The following is a 16,889-nucleotide window of genomic DNA, read 5'->3' on the forward strand; positions in this document are numbered from 1 at the left end:
AGCTCAAATTGATTCTTCTCGTCTTGAGACTCCCTCGGAGTTCTTGGAATCGTTTTATGGGAATTTTACATAAATTTCCCTCCTCCCAAGATATAGGTGTTATGGGTTGAATTGTGTCCCTCAAAAATGTGTGTTGTAAATCCTAACCCTACGCTGTGGATGCATCCCACTTGGGAATAGGGATTTCATAGTCAATGAGGCCATATTAGTGCAGAGTGTGTTGTAAATCCACTCACTTTTGAGCTATAAAAAGGAGCAGCTCAGGCACAAAAGAGCAAGCACACATGGAGGGAAGGTCCGAGTGATGCTGGCTGTGATGGTTAAGGTGCTGTGTCAGCTTGTCTGGGCCATGATTCTCAGTGCTCTGTCAGGTGTGTAATGACATAATTTAGCTTTGATGTAATGATGTACTTGGGCAGCTAGGTAATGATATAATGATCCTTCACTTCTACATAACGCCAAATTTTCCATATGGACCTAGCATTTGAACTTGGCCATGTACACGGGTGAGAGGTGGGTGCATTGGGGTGAAAATATATACAGGTAAACGTACATGCCTACAATCACTTCTGCTGGTGTGATCCAGGGATGCTGATCACAGTTAGGCTGTGGAATCGCTCTCACTCTCTTTCCCAACTTATTCCACCATCATTGAGATAATCATAGGCTTCTAAGCATATGGTCCCCCTGGTCCCTTTCCTGCCCGTCTGGTGACCACTAGTAATCTGTGGTTGCCATATATTTGCTTATTTCATATGAGTGAGATAATACAATTTTTCCTTTTGTGACTCAATAGGTGTTACTTCTTAAACGTTGGTGTTGACTGCATAACGTGAATGAACTTGGGGGACGTTATGCTGAGGGAAATAAATCAATCACAGAGGACAAATATGGTATTAGTTCATTATTGTAAAAGTCAAGGTAAGGTTTATCTATGGAAGGAAATTTTCTTTGTTGGTTACCAGGGGTAGGAGTGGAGGGGAGGGAACACTGTTAGATAGATAGAGATAAGTATTTATTTGGGTAAAGAGAAGGGCGAAGTACAAAATGTGAGTGATCAACATGGTGCCACTGAGGAACAGGAAGACACAGAGTGGTACATGGGAGGTACAGACAACAAAGATGAACCCTTTTGCACATACAGTACTGCATTGTCAGTGAAGGCAAACATGGATATATGGGTGGATAGATGGGTGGACAGGCTGAACTAGTAGGTATGTCTATGAAGTGGGGACTGTACCCAAGACCATGTGTAGGATTGGCAGATAAAGGTCCTATAAGTTTATTTGTATGATCTGAATTCCCAGGTGTATAGTAGAGCTGACAAGGGACAAGGTTGTAGTCACTCTTGGCCACAGCCAGCTATCCAGAGGGACCGAGTAGTTGAACCTGTGGGCTCAGGACCATAGTTGCAGGAGACATCAAGCTCAATTGGCCTAACATAGTACACAAAACATTGTTCCACCTCCTAACTTGGTGACTAGCGACTGGGATCTTAAAAGCTTGCAAGCAGCCATCTAGATGCAATGATGGGTCTCTCCTCATCCAGAGCAAAGAGAATGAAGAAAACCAAAGATTCATGGAAACAATTAGTCCAAGCAACTGGTACACCATGCGATCCTCAGCCTTTATGACTATCAGACCAAAAGAACTAAATGGTGCCCGGCAACCACACCCAACCACCTATGTAGGAGATCCTGGATAGAGATGGAGAACGATGTGGAAAAAAACTCAAAACCATTTACAGAAAAAAAAAAGGGGGGTGGACCAGGTTTGCAGTTCTGATAGAGCCTCTTGGAACCACTGAGACTATGGTCCCTAGCTGCCTTTCAGATCTGGAATTGAACCCACACTGTGGCTTCCAGCCTAACAAAACACAGGCATATGAGTTAACATTTATCTGAGGTAGATACACTCCTTGGAGAGAACAATCATGGGAGAAACAAGGGCTGTGTGTGCACAGAGAGACAGCTCAGAGGGCAGGAGTGCATGGAGAATGGACACAGGGAAGAGGTAACTATTGGGAGGAAGTGAGAGGGGAGCTGTTGCATTGTCATAAATTGTAGTCAATGTCAGGAGACAAAGTGTATGCAAACTGATGTATGGAAAGTGAATTTGCTCTGTAAATGTTCACCTAAATCACAATTAAAAAAAAAAATGGTGTTTAAAAAATACACAGCCAAACATGTACTAATTCTGCAATTTCTGTGTGTACAATTCAGTGGCATGACTCCATTCTTCACGTCGTATAGTCAACTCTCCCCCTTCTTTTCTAGATTATTCCCCACCATGAACATGAACTCACTGCCCCCAAACTTCCTGCCTAATCTTTTTCAATATTCTTTTTATGAAATCCTCTTCTGCTAAAATGGACCAGGGCTGGAGTGTGTTATTTGCAGCTGAGACCCCTTACAGAAAAATATTGAAGTGCAGCCAAGCATCAGGAAAGGACTAACCCCAGAACTAGAAAACCAGGAGGAGTTCCTTGGACTAATCCCTTCTCTTCTCTGTGTGTTTCCTTCTGAAGCCCCTCTCTGCAGTCCCCTCTGCTCCTCAGTCCATGGACAGTCAATGAAGCAGGAGAAGAGGGTTGGGTTTACACATTACAGCCAAGCCACAGAATGATATGCACTGGCGGCCCCACAATCCCAGTTCCAAATACCCTGGTCGACTCTGCTACGACAAAGGGGAAGGACATAAAGGATAACATGACCTTGGGGCCACACCCCACTGTGACTGCATGGACTGGGGGCTTCCACTCTGAGAAAAGGTTAAAGCATGTGGGTTTGAAGGGAATCCTGAAAGTGTCTGTTGTTTTCATTGGGTGCCATCAGGTTGGTTCTCACTCAGGGGGACCTCTTCTCCAACAGAAGGAAGCACTGCCCCCCCCCCACGCACCATCCTCACAATCCTCGCTGTTTGAGCCCCTTGTTGCAGCCACTGTGTCAACCCACCTGGTTGAGGTCTTCACTTTTCACGGACCCTCTACTTTAATAAGCATGATTCCTTCTCCAGACCCTGTCCTTCCTGACAACATGACCAACATATGGGAGACAAAGTCCCCCCATCCTTGATTCTGAGGAGTATTCTGGTTGTACTTCTCCAAGACCAATCTGGTCATGCTTTCAGCACTTCATGGTATACTGAATATTCTTCACCAACACCATGATTGCAAGTCATCGATTTTTCTTTGGTCTTCCTGATTCACTGTCCAGCTTTTGCATACAATGAATGAAAATACTATGCTTTGGGTCAGGTACACCTGAGTCCTCAAAGTGATGTCTTTGCTTTGTTGTACTTTAAGGAGTCCTTTTGCAGCAGATTTGCCCAATGCTCTATGTTATTTGATTTTTGCACTGCTGCTTGCATGAGCGTTGACTGTGGATCCAAGTAAAATGAAATGCTTGACAATGTCAATCTTTTCCCCATTTCTCATGATGTTGCTTACGGGTCCAATTGTAAAGACTTTTGTTTTCTTTATGTTGAGGTATGATCTCTACATGAGTCTGTAGTCTTTGTTCTTCATCAGTGAGAGCTTCAAGTCCTCTTCACTTTCAGTAGGCAATGTTATGTCATCTGCATATCACAGAGTGTTAATGAGACTTCCTCCCATCCTGATGCCACATTCTTCTTCCTTTACAAGGGAGTATAGAGTTATCCATCACAGCTCACTAGGCTCTCCTTGGACAATCCCCCATCAGACTATGCTTTATCCCAAATGATTGTGTGGACTAAGTCCAGATTTGTAATGTTATCCCAACATTCCCGTCTGCAAAATGGAGAAGACAGGTATCACTTGTCATCTCAAAAGATAACCACACATTAGAAAACAAGGGGTACAAAGAAAACACAGGAATAACCCCAGTTCTGAATATAGGACATCAGAAGAAAAACGATTTTTTTCCCCAAAGATATCAATAACATGGAAACACTTTAATAATATAGCATTTAATTACATCACTTTCCCCCATTAACACAGTGAGGTCATTGAACCATGATTATAGTGGCCTTTTCCACTAATTAGTAGCAAGTTCTTACACTAATGGCTCCCTTGGTTTCCATTGTATCACTTTTCTCACCAGACTTAGTTCATTTTTCAGCCTGAATAATAATTTCTTCAAGTTGTCCACCCTGAAGGTTTCTGGTGTTGTTGTTAAGGGCTGTTGAGTCCTCTCCTAGTCATAGCAACCCTCTGCACAGCAGAATGAAATACTCCCATGTCCCACACCAGCTCCATGAACCTTGTTACACTTGAGCCCACTGCCACAGCCACTGTGTCAATCCACTGCGTTGACGGCCTTACCCTCTTTCATCTACCCTCCACCTTATCAAGTGTGACATCCTTCTCCAGGGAAAAGTCCCTTCTGACAACATGACCAAAGTACGTGAGACAAAGTCTGGCCATTCTCATTTCCAAGGAGCAGAATGCCACACTTCTTGACAACATGACCAAAATAAATGAGACAAAGTCTCTACATCCTTGATTCTGAGGAGTATTCTGGTTGTACTTCTCCAAGACCAATCTGGTCATGCTTTCAGCACTTCATGGTATACTGACTATTCCTCACCAACACCATGATTGCAAGGCATCCATGTTCATTGGTCTACCTGATTCACTGTCCAGGTTTTGCATGCATATCAGATGAATGAAAATATTATGGCTTGGGTCAGATACGCCTGAGTCCTCAAAGTCCTTTAAGGAGGTATTTTGCAACAGATTTGCCCAATGCAGTATGTTATTTGATTTCCAGACTGGTGCTTTCATGAGCGTTGACTGTGGATCCAAGTAAAATGAAATCCTTGACAATGTCAGTCTTTTCCCCATTTCTCATGATGTTGCTAATGGGTCCAGTTGTAAGGAGCAGAATGGCTGTACTTCTTCCAGGACAGATTTGTAAGTTCTTTTCGCAGTCTATGGTACTTTCAGCCTTCTTCACCAGCACAACTCAAAAGCATCAATTCGTCTTCAGTCTTCCTTATTCATTGTCCAGCTCTGACATGCATATGAGGCTATTGAAAATACCATGGCTTGTGTCAGGCTCACCTTAGTCCTCAAGGAGATATCTTTGCTCTTCAGCACTTCAAAGAGGTCCAGTAGGCTTCTCAAGCAGCGCTAACGAGCCAATGGCATGCCACCTTCTAGTGAAGAAAAATGACTTAATAACTGAATTTCCACATCCCTAGAAACAGAACTAGAAGAGCTAAGAAATTTTTCCTGAGATTTTTCTCCACCAACATGGTCCTATATCTAAGATCTTCAAGCTTTGACCCAAAAATTAAATGTAAATCTTAGCTAATCTTTGTCATCATTGTTTGGTCCAAAGGGGCCAAAAGATGGGTGGGACAATTACTGTCTTCTTGTCTCTAATGAGGCTCTCCGGGAGTCTGGTCCCAGTGGCTATGGAGGCTCCAGTAAATGCTTCCTCTGTGATCCCTCCAACACCTTTCCTACCCAGAGGACCATCATGCTGAACATCTGCTACTCACCTGCTCAGGACCTGCCTATATTACCAACATTTCCAACACCCACAATAAAGAGAAGCACTGGCCCCTTATGCGGAGGTGAAGAACACACAGCTCCCCATGTATGGTTACAGCAGAGGAGACATTTTAACCATGAAGACATGACGTTCTTCCAGATCCAGGAGCAGTAGAGTAGGAGGCCTGCATCCATCAGCTCGAACTTGTGATAAACCCAGGCATGATCAGCTGTTTCTCTTGTCTCTGAAGGCGTGATGAAGGACTTGGGGTGCAAACTGGGAAATGGAAGCACAGAAATAGAGTTGGTCTGGTATAGGTCTGTGTGTTTTTCAATGTTCACTGTGCAAAATAAGAGCCAGTGATTACAGTAGGAGCAGCACCCGGACTGAGGGTTGCAAGCTGGGTGTATAGTTGGGACTGGTGGATTCTATTCTAGCGACACTATTAACTGGGTTGCAAGCATGGCTTGACCTGCAACTTGATTTGCCCCATTTCAAGCCTCTGTGTCTAGGTTTCTGATGTTGCTGTAGTGCATTAACCTGGCTCCATGCCCATGAGCGGGGCAAACCAGTCAAGTGTCTCCGAGTTCCTCCTCCTGGGGCTCTCCAGGCAGCCCCAGCAGCAGCTCCTCTTCGTGCTCTTCCTGAGCATGTACCTGGCCACGGTCCTGGGCAACGTGCTCATCCTCCTGGCCATCAGCACAGACTCCCGCCTGCACACCCCCATGTACTTCTTCCTCAGCAACCTGTCCTTCGTGGACGTCTGCTTCTCCTCCACCACTGTCCCCAAGATGCTCACGAACCACATACTCAGGCGTCAGACCATCTCCTACTCTGGGTGTCTCACACAGGTATATTTTCTTTTCATGTTCGTGGACATGGACAATTTCCTCCTGGCCGTGATGGCCTATGACCACTTTGTGGCTGTGTGCCACCCATTACACTACACAACAAAGATGACCCCTCAGCTCTGTGTGATGCTGGTCGCTGGGTCCTGGGTCATTGCCAAGCTCAATGTTCTATTCCACACCCTACTTATGGCTCAACTCTCGTTCTGTGCAGACAACACGATCCCCCAGTTCTTCTGTGATGTGCTTCCTCTCCTAAAACTCTCCTGCTCTGACACACACCTCAATGACATCATGATTCTCACTGAGGGGGCCCTGAGCATGATCACCCCATTTGTTTGTATCCTGATTTCCTACATTTACATCACTTGTGCAGTCCTGAGAGTCCCATCCACAAAGGGGAAATGGAAAGCCTTCTCCACCTGTGGCTCCCACCTGGCTGTGGTTTCCCTCTTCTATGGTACCATCTTTGCTGTGTTTTTCAAAGTTTCATCCTCCCACTCAGCTGAGACAGACACCACAGCAACTGTGATGTACACAGTGGTGACCCCCATGCTGAACCCGTTCATCTACAGCCTCAGGAACAAGGACTTGAAAGGGGCTCTACGAACACTGATTGGCAGAAAGAGGTTTCTTACCTGATGAAATCATCAAAGGTGAGTATCACACCCAGGACAAGGTCTGTTTCACCCATTGAGCATAAGATAACCATTGTTTTGTCAAAGCTAGTCTGGAAACAAACATGGTGCTAGGGGCCCACAGAAGGCTAACATCACTTACTTATCAGTAGGCTGGGACTGACCTGTGACCTTGCTGTGTGTGCCAGGTTAGGAGACTTCTTTGGGATTGCTACCTTTGGAATTGTTTTACATCCAACATTTTCATTTTGAGGTGTTCTGTTTGGATAGACACATACTGAAGTATTTTTGAGTATTAGCATCACCTGGGAAGGTTTTCAAATACCCTGAAGTCTAGTCCCCAGTACTGACCAACTAAATGAGAATCTCTGGGGTGGGGTGACCCTGATAGTCTAAGAAAATTCTCAGGTGATACTAATGTGCAGTCAGCTTGAGAACCACTGGTCAACCTCATCCTCCTGAGGGTCACTCACAAAGCCTGGGTCTCAAAAACTCTCACAAATTGCTTTTGAGACTCAGACAAAAGACTGGTAGGGCAAAATCTGAGGACTCAAGTGGGCACAGACATTTCAATGGAAGCGGAGGTCCTGGTGTGCATTACACCACCGTGCACCAGGAAGAACAGAATCAGGGACACCATCTATGATCCTTTGGCTTGGCTGCCTGACTTTGGGGGTGGGTCCAGTGGAGTCAAGTCTTTAAAATCAGAGAAATAAATCACTATTTTCTATTCTTTCCGTCCAGACCAACTCTTTTTGAAGGTATAGAGTGGAGAAGGTGTTGCTAGCCTGAGAAAAAAGCCTTTTTTCTCAGGCTAGCAACACCTTCTCCACTCTATACCTTCAAGAATCAAGTCAAAGGTCACCTTCATTTTGTCCTCCATTAAAGCCAAACTCTGAGCCGTCGGTGGCTTCCAGTCTCACTGTGTCAATGAGCCCTTCCCATGAACACCCAGGTTTTGGAACGCCCAGCTCAGAGTTACCCTTCTCATTTTGAGGTTGCATTTGGTCCCTGGGATATTTTTAGGTGAACTTGACATCAATCAGATACCCCCCCAACACAAAAGACGTAGCTGTTATGGATTGAACTGTGTCTCCCAAAAGTGTGCTGTAAATCCTATCACTCTATCTGTGGCTGTAATCCCATTGGAGAGTAGGGTTTTCTTTGTTAATGAAGCCGTATGCAACGACTGTAGGGTGTGTTTTAAACCCACTCACTTTTGAGCTATAAAGGGAACAGACAGGCACAGAAAAGCAGCACACGTGGAGGGGAAGGGCCATGCCACGAGGAGATCGCCAAGGAATCAAGGAACCCAGGTCTATGGAAACTGCAGGAGTTCGCCCCCCAGAGACCGCAGAGAGATAAGACCTCCCTTAGAGCCTCTGAACTGTGAGAACGTAGCTTTCTGTTTGTCAAAGCCATCTCCTTGTGGTATCTGTTACAGCAGCACTAGCCAACTAAGACAATGTTGTTGTTGTTGTTGTGTGCCGTCGAGTCGGACCCAACTCATAGCGTCCCCTCCTTGGGTTTCCGAGGCGATATCACTACAGAAGTAGATTGCCCCATCTTCCTTCCGAGGAGCGGCCGGTGGGTTTGAACCGCCAGCCTTCTGGTTAGCAGTCAAGTGCTTTAGGCACTACGCTACCAGAGCTTTCCCAATAGCTACATTCAAGTAAACGGATCCGGAAATTCCAACATAATACTTAGTCTGTAGTGTCTTTTTTGTTTGCTTGCGTTTTTGATTTTTATTGTGGTAAATTTATACAACAACACATTTGCCTTTTTAACCATTTTTGAGTGTCTCATTCAGTGACATTACCTGCATTCACCAGGTTGTGAGATCTATACCATCTTATAAGTGACAGTGCAATTATTTTATTTCTACGTGTCAACGGTGTTTACTCTTTGATTTGATGTTGGGTTATGGAGGGCATCAAGGGCTTCTGAACGTTATCTTGCCATGAAAGATTGTGCCTCTGGTAACAGAGTGGACTTGTCCCTGTTACTGCTTTTTGCCTCTTAACGTCTGTGTTGTTTTGCTGCTGTTCTATACCATCGAGGTGGCTCCGACTCACGGCAACCCTGTGCACAGCAGAAAGAAGCACTGCCCGGCCCTGTGCAGCCTCAGTCCTCGCTGTACCCGGGCCCATCACTGCAGCCACTGTGTGAACCCGTCTCGCTGAGGGCCTTCCCCTTTTTCACTGACCCTCTGCTTAACCAAGCAGAGGTTCTCCAGGGAAGGGTCCCATCTGACAACATGACCAAATTAGGTGAGCCAAAGTCTGGCCGTTCTCACTTCCAAGAAGCATTCTATTTTCAATACGGGAGGAACAAATTGGAAATGGAGGATGAGGATGGCTGCACCATTCAAAGGATGTAGTGAACACCAACATATTGTACATGGAGATATGGTTAAGTTGGTGTATGTTTCGCTGTGCATATTTCCAACAGCATCAACAATACATACAGAAAAACAAAGGGCTGCGGGAAACTGACTTCCTTGACTAGAAATTGAACCTGGCCGTGGCAGTGAAAGTGCCAAATCCTATCCACTCGACCCAGGGAGAGGCGAAGAATACTGAAAATTCTGTGGACTGCCAGAAGAACGAACAAATCTGTCCTGGAAGAAGTGCAGCTGGAATGCTTCTCCACAATGCCCTGCTCTTGGAAACCCAGCCATGTCCACAAGGAGGAGCGGGAGTGTTGTGGTGGAAGCATACACAACAAAACACGTCCCACTCGAACGCTCGCTCCATGTATAACTCAGTGATGGTGATGACAACCAAGTGCAGCCATCCCCACCCTTCCTTTCCCAGATATTCTACCACCATGAACCAAAACCCTTCTCCCCTCTTGACTGCCCCGGGGAACCCCTAATAATCTTTGGTTTCTAGATGTTGGCTTATTTCATGCAAGTAAGATCATACAGTCTTGGTCCTTTTGGGACTCGGTACTTTCTTCTTCACTTTTGAAACATTGTTCTTGAAAACACACACAGCTACACAGACACCAAATCAGCAACTTCTACAGAGACTGTCCTGTGACACGATTCCATTCAAGTTGTGCACCCGTTTGCACCCTCTTTTCTGAATCACTCCCTGCCATTAATATAAACACACTGTCCCCCAGCTTCCTGTCTAATCTTCCTCAATATTCTTTCCATGAATTCCTCTTCTCCTACATTTTTCAGATATGAGTCTTCTTATTTAGAACTAAGACCTCTTTCTGAAAGATGCTGAAATGCAGCCAACACCCAAAACAGGACTACAACCCAGAACTGGCACAGCAGGAGGACGGGCTCTGACTGCTGTCTGCTCCCTGTGCCCTTCCTTCTTCAGCCGCTCTCTGCAGGCCCTCTCTGTCCTCGCGCCATGGGCAGCTAAAGAGGCAGCCGGAAAGGGGTGGGATCACACATTCCAGGCAAGCCACCGAGTGATATGGGCTGGCTGTTCCCTAATCCCAGGTCCAAACACCCTGGTCCATTCAGCTACGTCAAAGGGGGAGAGGGTGTAGTATTAACATGATTGCTGGGGGCTCACCACCATGACTATGTAGATTAGGGGGTTGCACACTGAGAAAAGGATAAAATATGTGGGTTGGAAAGAAATCCCTGAAGGGTCTTGAGTTCATAAAACAAAACATGCTGGGTTCTCCTCTAGGTGAACCCCACACCCGCCACTTTAGAGTATCCTTTATCCCAAATGGCTTTATGGGCTAAGTCCAGAAGTGTTATGATTCCCCTACATTCTGCTCTGCAAAATGGGGAACACAGGTATCACTAACCATCCCTAACGATGCCCATGTGAACACAGGTAGTGAGAAGAAAAAGAATTTAATAACTGAATTTCCACATCTGTGGACACAGAACTAGAAGATCAAGGTGATGAGGCTGGAAGGCCCAGGGAATTTGGTCTGGGATTTGTCTCCACTAAGATGGCTCCAGGTCTAATATTTTCAATTTTGACCCAAATGTTACATATAAACCGAAGGTAATGTTTGTCATCACCGTGTGGTCCAAAGGGGCCAAAAGATGGGTTGGATCATTACTCTCTTCTTGTCTCTAATGAGGCTCTCAGGGAATCTAGTCCCAGTGGCTATGGAGGCTCTTGTAAATGCTTCCTCTGTGATCCTTTCCTACCCAGAGGACCATGACCTTGAACCCCTGCTACTCAGTTGCTCAGGATCTGCCTATATTCCCCAAAATTTCCAACACCCACAATAAAGAGAAGCACTGGCCTGTTATGCGGAGGTGAAGAACACACACACAGCTCAGAATCAACCTCCCCAGGTATGGTTACAGCAGAGGAGACATTTTTGTCCATGAAGACATGACGTTCTTCCACATCCAGGAGCAGGAGAGTAGGAGGCCTGCATCCATCAGCTCGAACTTGTGATAAACCCAGGCATGATCAGCAGTTTCTCTTGTCTTTGTAGGTGTGATGAAGGACTTGGGGGTGCAAACTGGGAAATGGAAGCACAGAAATAGAGTTGGTCTGTGCATAGGTCTGTGTGTTTTTCAATGTTCACCATGCAAAATAAGAGCCAGTGATTACAGTATGAGCAGCACCAGGACTGAGGGTAGCAAGCTGCGTGTATAGTTGGGACTGGCGGATTCTATTCTAGCGACACTATTAACTAGGTTGCAAGCATGGCTTGACCTGCAACTTGATTTGCCCCATTTCAAGCCTCTGCATCTAGGTTTCTAAAGTTGCTGTATTGCATTAACCTGGCTCCATGCACATGAGAGGAGAAAACCAGTCGAGCGTCTCCGGGTTCCTCCTCCTGGGGCTCTCCAGGCAGCCCCAGCAGCAGCAGCTCCTCTTCGTGCTCTTCCTGAGCATGTACCTGGCCACGGTCCTGGGCAACGTGCTCATCCTCCTGGCCATCAGCACAGACTCCCGCCTGCACACCCCCATGTACTTCTTCCTCAGCAACCTGTCCTTCGTGGACGTCTGCTTCTCCTCCACCATTGTCCTCAAGATGCTGCAAAACCATGTAGTTGGGAGTCAGGCCATCTTCTTCTCAGCATGTCTGACCCAGCTGTATTTTGTCATTGTGTTTGCCTACATGGACAACTTCCTCCTGGCCGTGATGTCCTATGACCGCTTTGTGGCTGTGTGTCACCCCTTACACTACACAACAAAGATGACCCCTCAGCTCTGTGTCCTCTTCGTTGCTGGGTGCTTGGTCATTGCCAATCTGCCTGCTCTGTTGCACACCCTGCTGACGGCTCAACTCTCATTCTGTGCAGACAACACGATCGCCCACTTCTTCTGTGATGTGCTTCCTCTCCTGAAACTCTCCTGTTCTGACACGTACATCAATGACATGCTGATTCTTCTTGTAGCAGGGCTGTTAATGATCGCACCATTCATCTGCATCCTCATCTCCTACATCTTTATTGCCTGTGCAGTCCTGAGAGTCCCATCCACAAAGGGGAAATGGAAGGCCTTCTCCACCTGTGGCTCCCACCTGGCTGTGGTTTCCCTCTTCTATGGCACCATCATTGCTGTGTATTTCAACCCTTCATCCACCCACTCAGCTGAGACAGACACCGCAGCTACTGTGTTATACACAGTGGTGACCTCCATGATGAACCCGTTCATCTACAGCCTCAGGAACAAGGACTTGAAAGGGGCTCTACGAACACTGATCGGCAGAAAGAGGTTTTCTACCCGATGAAAACATCAAAGCTGAATCTCATTCCCAAGCAAAGGTCTTTGTCACCAATTGGTATAAGGTAACAGTCGTTCAGTCGAAGCCAGTCTAGAAACAAATGTAGTGAAAGGGGCACACCGAAGGCTATCATTTCTTATTTAGCAGTAGACTGGGATTGACCAGTAACCTTGCTGTCTGGGCCACGTGAGGAGATTTCTCTTTCTTTTCTCTATCTCAGACTCTCTCTCTCTTTTTAAAATTGTGTTATGGGTGCAAGTATATACAGCAGAGTTTGTTTTACATTCAACATTTCATGTACATTTGGTTTCTCTCCCCAATTACCATCCCCAACTCTAACTCACTCTCCTCCCCTCCCTGCCCAGTAACTGCCACCCGTGCCCCACATAGTTATGCCCTCCCGTGTGTCCTGCATTTCCTGCCTGTGAATCTTGCCCTCTGGTGCCCCGTGGTCAATTGCTCCAAAGGATGCACTTCCATAGAGTATGTGGGTGTGTCACCCTGGGTTGAAAGGTCTGCGTGTATGTCTTATTTACTCTTGGGCTAAGAGCCAGTCCCTGGGAGTGAGTTTTATTCCAGGCCTGAAGTGTATCCAAGGCCTTTCTTTTGGATTACTACCTTTTGAATTATTTCACATCCAACATTTTCCTTTTTAGGTGTTCTGTTAGGACGGACACAAACTAAAGTATTTTTGAACATTAGAATCACCTGGGAAGGTTTTCATGCACCCTGATGTCCAGTGCCTAGTATTGACCAAATAAGTCAGAATCTCTGGGGTGGGGTGACCCTGACCGTTTAAGGAAATTCTCAGGTGATCCGAATGTGCAGTCTGGTTGAGAACCACTGGTGTACCTTATACTCCTTTATATGTCCTCATGATGGTAAGTCATGAGTTTTTTGGGTCTCAAAATGTCTCACAAATTACTCCTGTGATTTAGACAAAAGGATGGCAGGGCGAAATGTGCAGACCCAAGTGGGTAAAATCCTTTCAATGGAAGCAGAGGGCCTGGTGGGCTTTGTGGCCCAGAGCACCAACAGGCGAAGAAGCACAGAACGGTGGAAACCGTTCATGACCCTCTGGCTTGGCTGTCTGCCTTTGGGGGCGGGTCCAGCAGGGGTCATGTCTTTGATATCAAGGGAGTAAATCAATATTTGTGTTATCTGCCCTGGCCAATTGTCTTTGCTTTGTTTTCAGGCTGCCAATCCCTTCCCGACTCCACACCTTCAAGAACCAAGTCAAAGGTCACCTCCTCCATGGAGCCATTGGACCCCTCTGTGGGACCCACGGTCTGTTTTCCTTTGGGCTCACTGCACTTTGTACTGTAAGCCTTTCCCTTTCTCCTCTTTCCCTCTACAGATCACGAGTCTCTAGGTCCAACTGCACGTGCTATTCCCTGTGTCTCTCATGGCTGGCACTGCTCCTGGGCCAACGGCAACAATCAACGTAGACTGAAAAAAAAAAAAAGTGTAGATGAATAGTACCTTCATTTCTTCTTTTAGAAACAGTTTTTAAAATACAACATTTTGCTATTCCAAATGTAAAACCTACACACTATGGAATATCAAACATCACAAAGAAGATTAAAATAACCTGCAACCTCGCTCCTCAAGATATCTGTAGTTAGATATTTATGGGCATAGTTTTATAAAAGCTGACTGTAATCTATTTATATCATTCTGTATCCTGATTTTTCCACTTCCTTCTTCACATGTCAGTAAAGGTCTTGGAATGTGATTTTAATGGCTCAATAGTAATTTATCACTTGTTTGTAATTCAATTTATGTTTCTCCAACTCTGAGTATCTTCAAGTGTCTCTACTATAAATAACACTGCTGGCAACACCTGTGGGTTTCCTTCTTCGTCTGCACCCCTCGTTACTACTGTAGGTGACCTGTGAATGCCTCTTCTCCAGTCGAATTGAAAATAAGGTCGTGCAGATGCCCTTCAAGCCTGGAACTGAACTCAGCTCTGTGGCTCAAATTTCAGCGAAATGATAGGCTTCAAATGTGAACAGTAACATCAGGGAGGGATGTAGACCTTAGAACAATGCAACAAATGAGACCAAAAGGGGGCCATTTGTCAGGGACAAAGCTCGGAAGGCATGAAGTGATAGGACAGAGGGTCAACGGGAAATGGGAAACAGGGAGGACGTGGGAAGAGAGCCGTTACACTGTGGGGATTGCAACCAGTGTCACAAACCAAATGTGTATGAACTGTGGAGCAGAAAAGCAGTGTGCTATATAAACTTCCACTCAAATCACAAGAAAAAGGTTTTTTTTTAAAATAAAAACAAAACAAATAAAAATTAAGGTCTTCATTCCTTTATTTCTTCAGTTACTACCACCTGCCATTTCTCTCTTTTCTTTTAATGTGAAATTTTTTGTTTTTTAATTTTAAGAGCTTGTTTTACATTCAGCGTTACATGGACATTGAGTTTCACTCCCCGTTCACCATGTCCAACCCTAACCCAGTCTCCTCTCCCCACTACCCTGTAACCCTCCCCCTATACCCCTCATATTTATGCACTCCTGTTTGTCCTGCATATCCTCAATTTGAAGTTGGTCCTCTGGTGTCCCGTAGTCTATTGCTCTAAGGGATGTATTACCATAGAGTATGTGGGTGCATCATCCTGGGTAGAGTGGTCTGTGTGTACATCTTGTTAACAATTGGGCTGAGAGCCAGCCCCTAGGGGTACATTTTATTCCAGGCGCAGAATGTATTCCAGGGCCATAGTATTGGAGGTCCCATCAGACTCTATCTGACCAGCAATTCTGGTCATTATTGAGTTTTCGGACTTTGTTCCACATTTTCCTCCCCCTCTATCCAGGATCTCCAGTGCGATCCTTTCCTGTCCAATGATGGACATTGGTAGCTGGGCACCATCTAGTTCTTCTGGCTTCGAGGGCCATTGTGTCCTAGGGTTGATTGCTTCCAAATGCCCTTGTTTTTTGCACTCTTCGATGGTTGTGATGCTAGGAGACCATTAGCTGCATCTTAGGCGGCCACTTGAAAGCTTTTAAGACCCCGGTTGTAATCACCGATGTAGAATGCAGAACAAGGCTTTTATGTATTTTGTTGTGTCAATTGAGCCTGGTGTCCCCCAGTACTATGGTCCTGAGACGGTAGATCTATTGGATCTCTCTCCCATAGCGTCTGGGTGTCTGTGAGGGATGACTCTGTCTGTCTTCTATTGTTTCTGGAAGGATTGCAGGTATTTTGTATCACTCCACCTGCCATTTCTAGGTGGGTCCAGCACCTCCCTCTTGGCGTCCTTGTTCTCTAGAAGCTCATTCAGTCCAAAGGGCCAGCCAGTCCTGCTTCCCCCACAAGGTGGAGAGTATTGAGGTTCGTTGGAACGAATGCTTGAGTTGCTGGCACACAGTGTGGCTGCTGATCCTTGGGCTTGTTTGATCCCTGCAGGCCTGCCAACTGCTGCACCGACACCCACAGCCCACGGCTCTTTTAGGGCCACTGTAGTTTCACCTTTGCCTTTCAAGTCACAACTGTGTGGGGCACATTCACTTTGTCCTCCATTAAAGCCTGACTCAGAACTACAGGTGGCTTCTCCCACAGGGGCTTCCAGTCCATAGTGTCAGACCAGTGCTCCTTGGGAACGTGCAGAAATCAGAACATGCAGCTCAAATTGATTCTTCTCATCTTGAGACCCCCTTGGAGTTCTTGGAATCGTTTTATGGGAACTTTACATTAATTCCCCTCCTCCCAAGATATAGGTGTTATGGGTTGAATTGTGTCCCTCAAAAATGTGTGTTGTAAATCCTAACCCTACGCTGTGGATGCATCCCACTTGGGAATAGGGATTTCATTGTCAATGAGGCCATATCAGTGCAGAGTGTGTTGTAAATCCACTCACTTTTGAGCTATATAAAGGAACAGCTCAGGCACCAAAGAGCAAGCACACATGGAGGGAAGGTCCGAGTGATGCTGGCTGTGACGGTTAAGGTGCTGTGTCAGCTTGTCTGGACCATGATTCTCAGTGGTCTATCAGTTGTATAATGATGTAATTTAGCTTTGATGTAATGATGTACTTGGGCAGCTAGGTAATGATATAATAATCCTTCACTTCTACATAACGCCAAATTTTCCATATGGACCCAGCATTTGAACTTGGCCATGTACACGGGTGAGAGGTGGGTGCATTGGGATGAAAATACATACAGGTAAACGTACATCCCTACAATCACTTCTGCTGGCGTGATCCAGGGATGCTGATCACAGTTAGGCTGTG

The 16,889-nt window shown here is 45.9% G+C and overlaps 2 protein-coding genes across 2 annotated transcripts; both read left to right on the forward strand.

Annotated features, from left to right (window-relative positions):
- Nucleotides 1-6,028: 6,028 nt before the first annotated feature.
- Nucleotides 6,029-6,970, forward strand: LOC103196043 (olfactory receptor 1F1-like). Its single transcript, XM_007939698.2, has one exon. The coding sequence runs from the start codon at nucleotides 6,029-6,031 to the stop codon at nucleotides 6,968-6,970; it is 942 nt and encodes a 313-aa protein (XP_007937889.2).
- Nucleotides 6,971-11,700: 4,730 nt separating this feature from the next.
- On the forward strand, nucleotides 11,701-12,648 carry LOC103196044 (olfactory receptor 1F1-like). Its single transcript, XM_007939699.2, has one exon. The coding sequence runs from the start codon at nucleotides 11,701-11,703 to the stop codon at nucleotides 12,646-12,648; it is 948 nt and encodes a 315-aa protein (XP_007937890.2).
- Nucleotides 12,649-16,889: the final 4,241 nt, after the last annotated feature.

The sequence above is a fragment of the Orycteropus afer genome, unplaced genomic scaffold, assembly GCF_000298275.1.
Source record: "Orycteropus afer afer isolate SDZICR_OR568_19922 unplaced genomic scaffold, OryAfe1.0 scaffold00061, whole genome shotgun sequence".
NCBI lineage: Eukaryota > Metazoa > Chordata > Mammalia > Tubulidentata > Orycteropodidae > Orycteropus > Orycteropus afer.

Excerpts from the sequence above, each read along its gene's own strand:
- LOC103196043 (XM_007939698.2), top strand. The coding sequence starts at position 6,029 with ATGCCCATGAGCGGGGCAAACCAGTCAAGTGTCTCCGAGTTCCTCCTC.
- LOC103196044 (XM_007939699.2), top strand. The coding sequence starts at position 11,701 with ATGCACATGAGAGGAGAAAACCAGTCGAGCGTCTCCGGGTTCCTCCTC.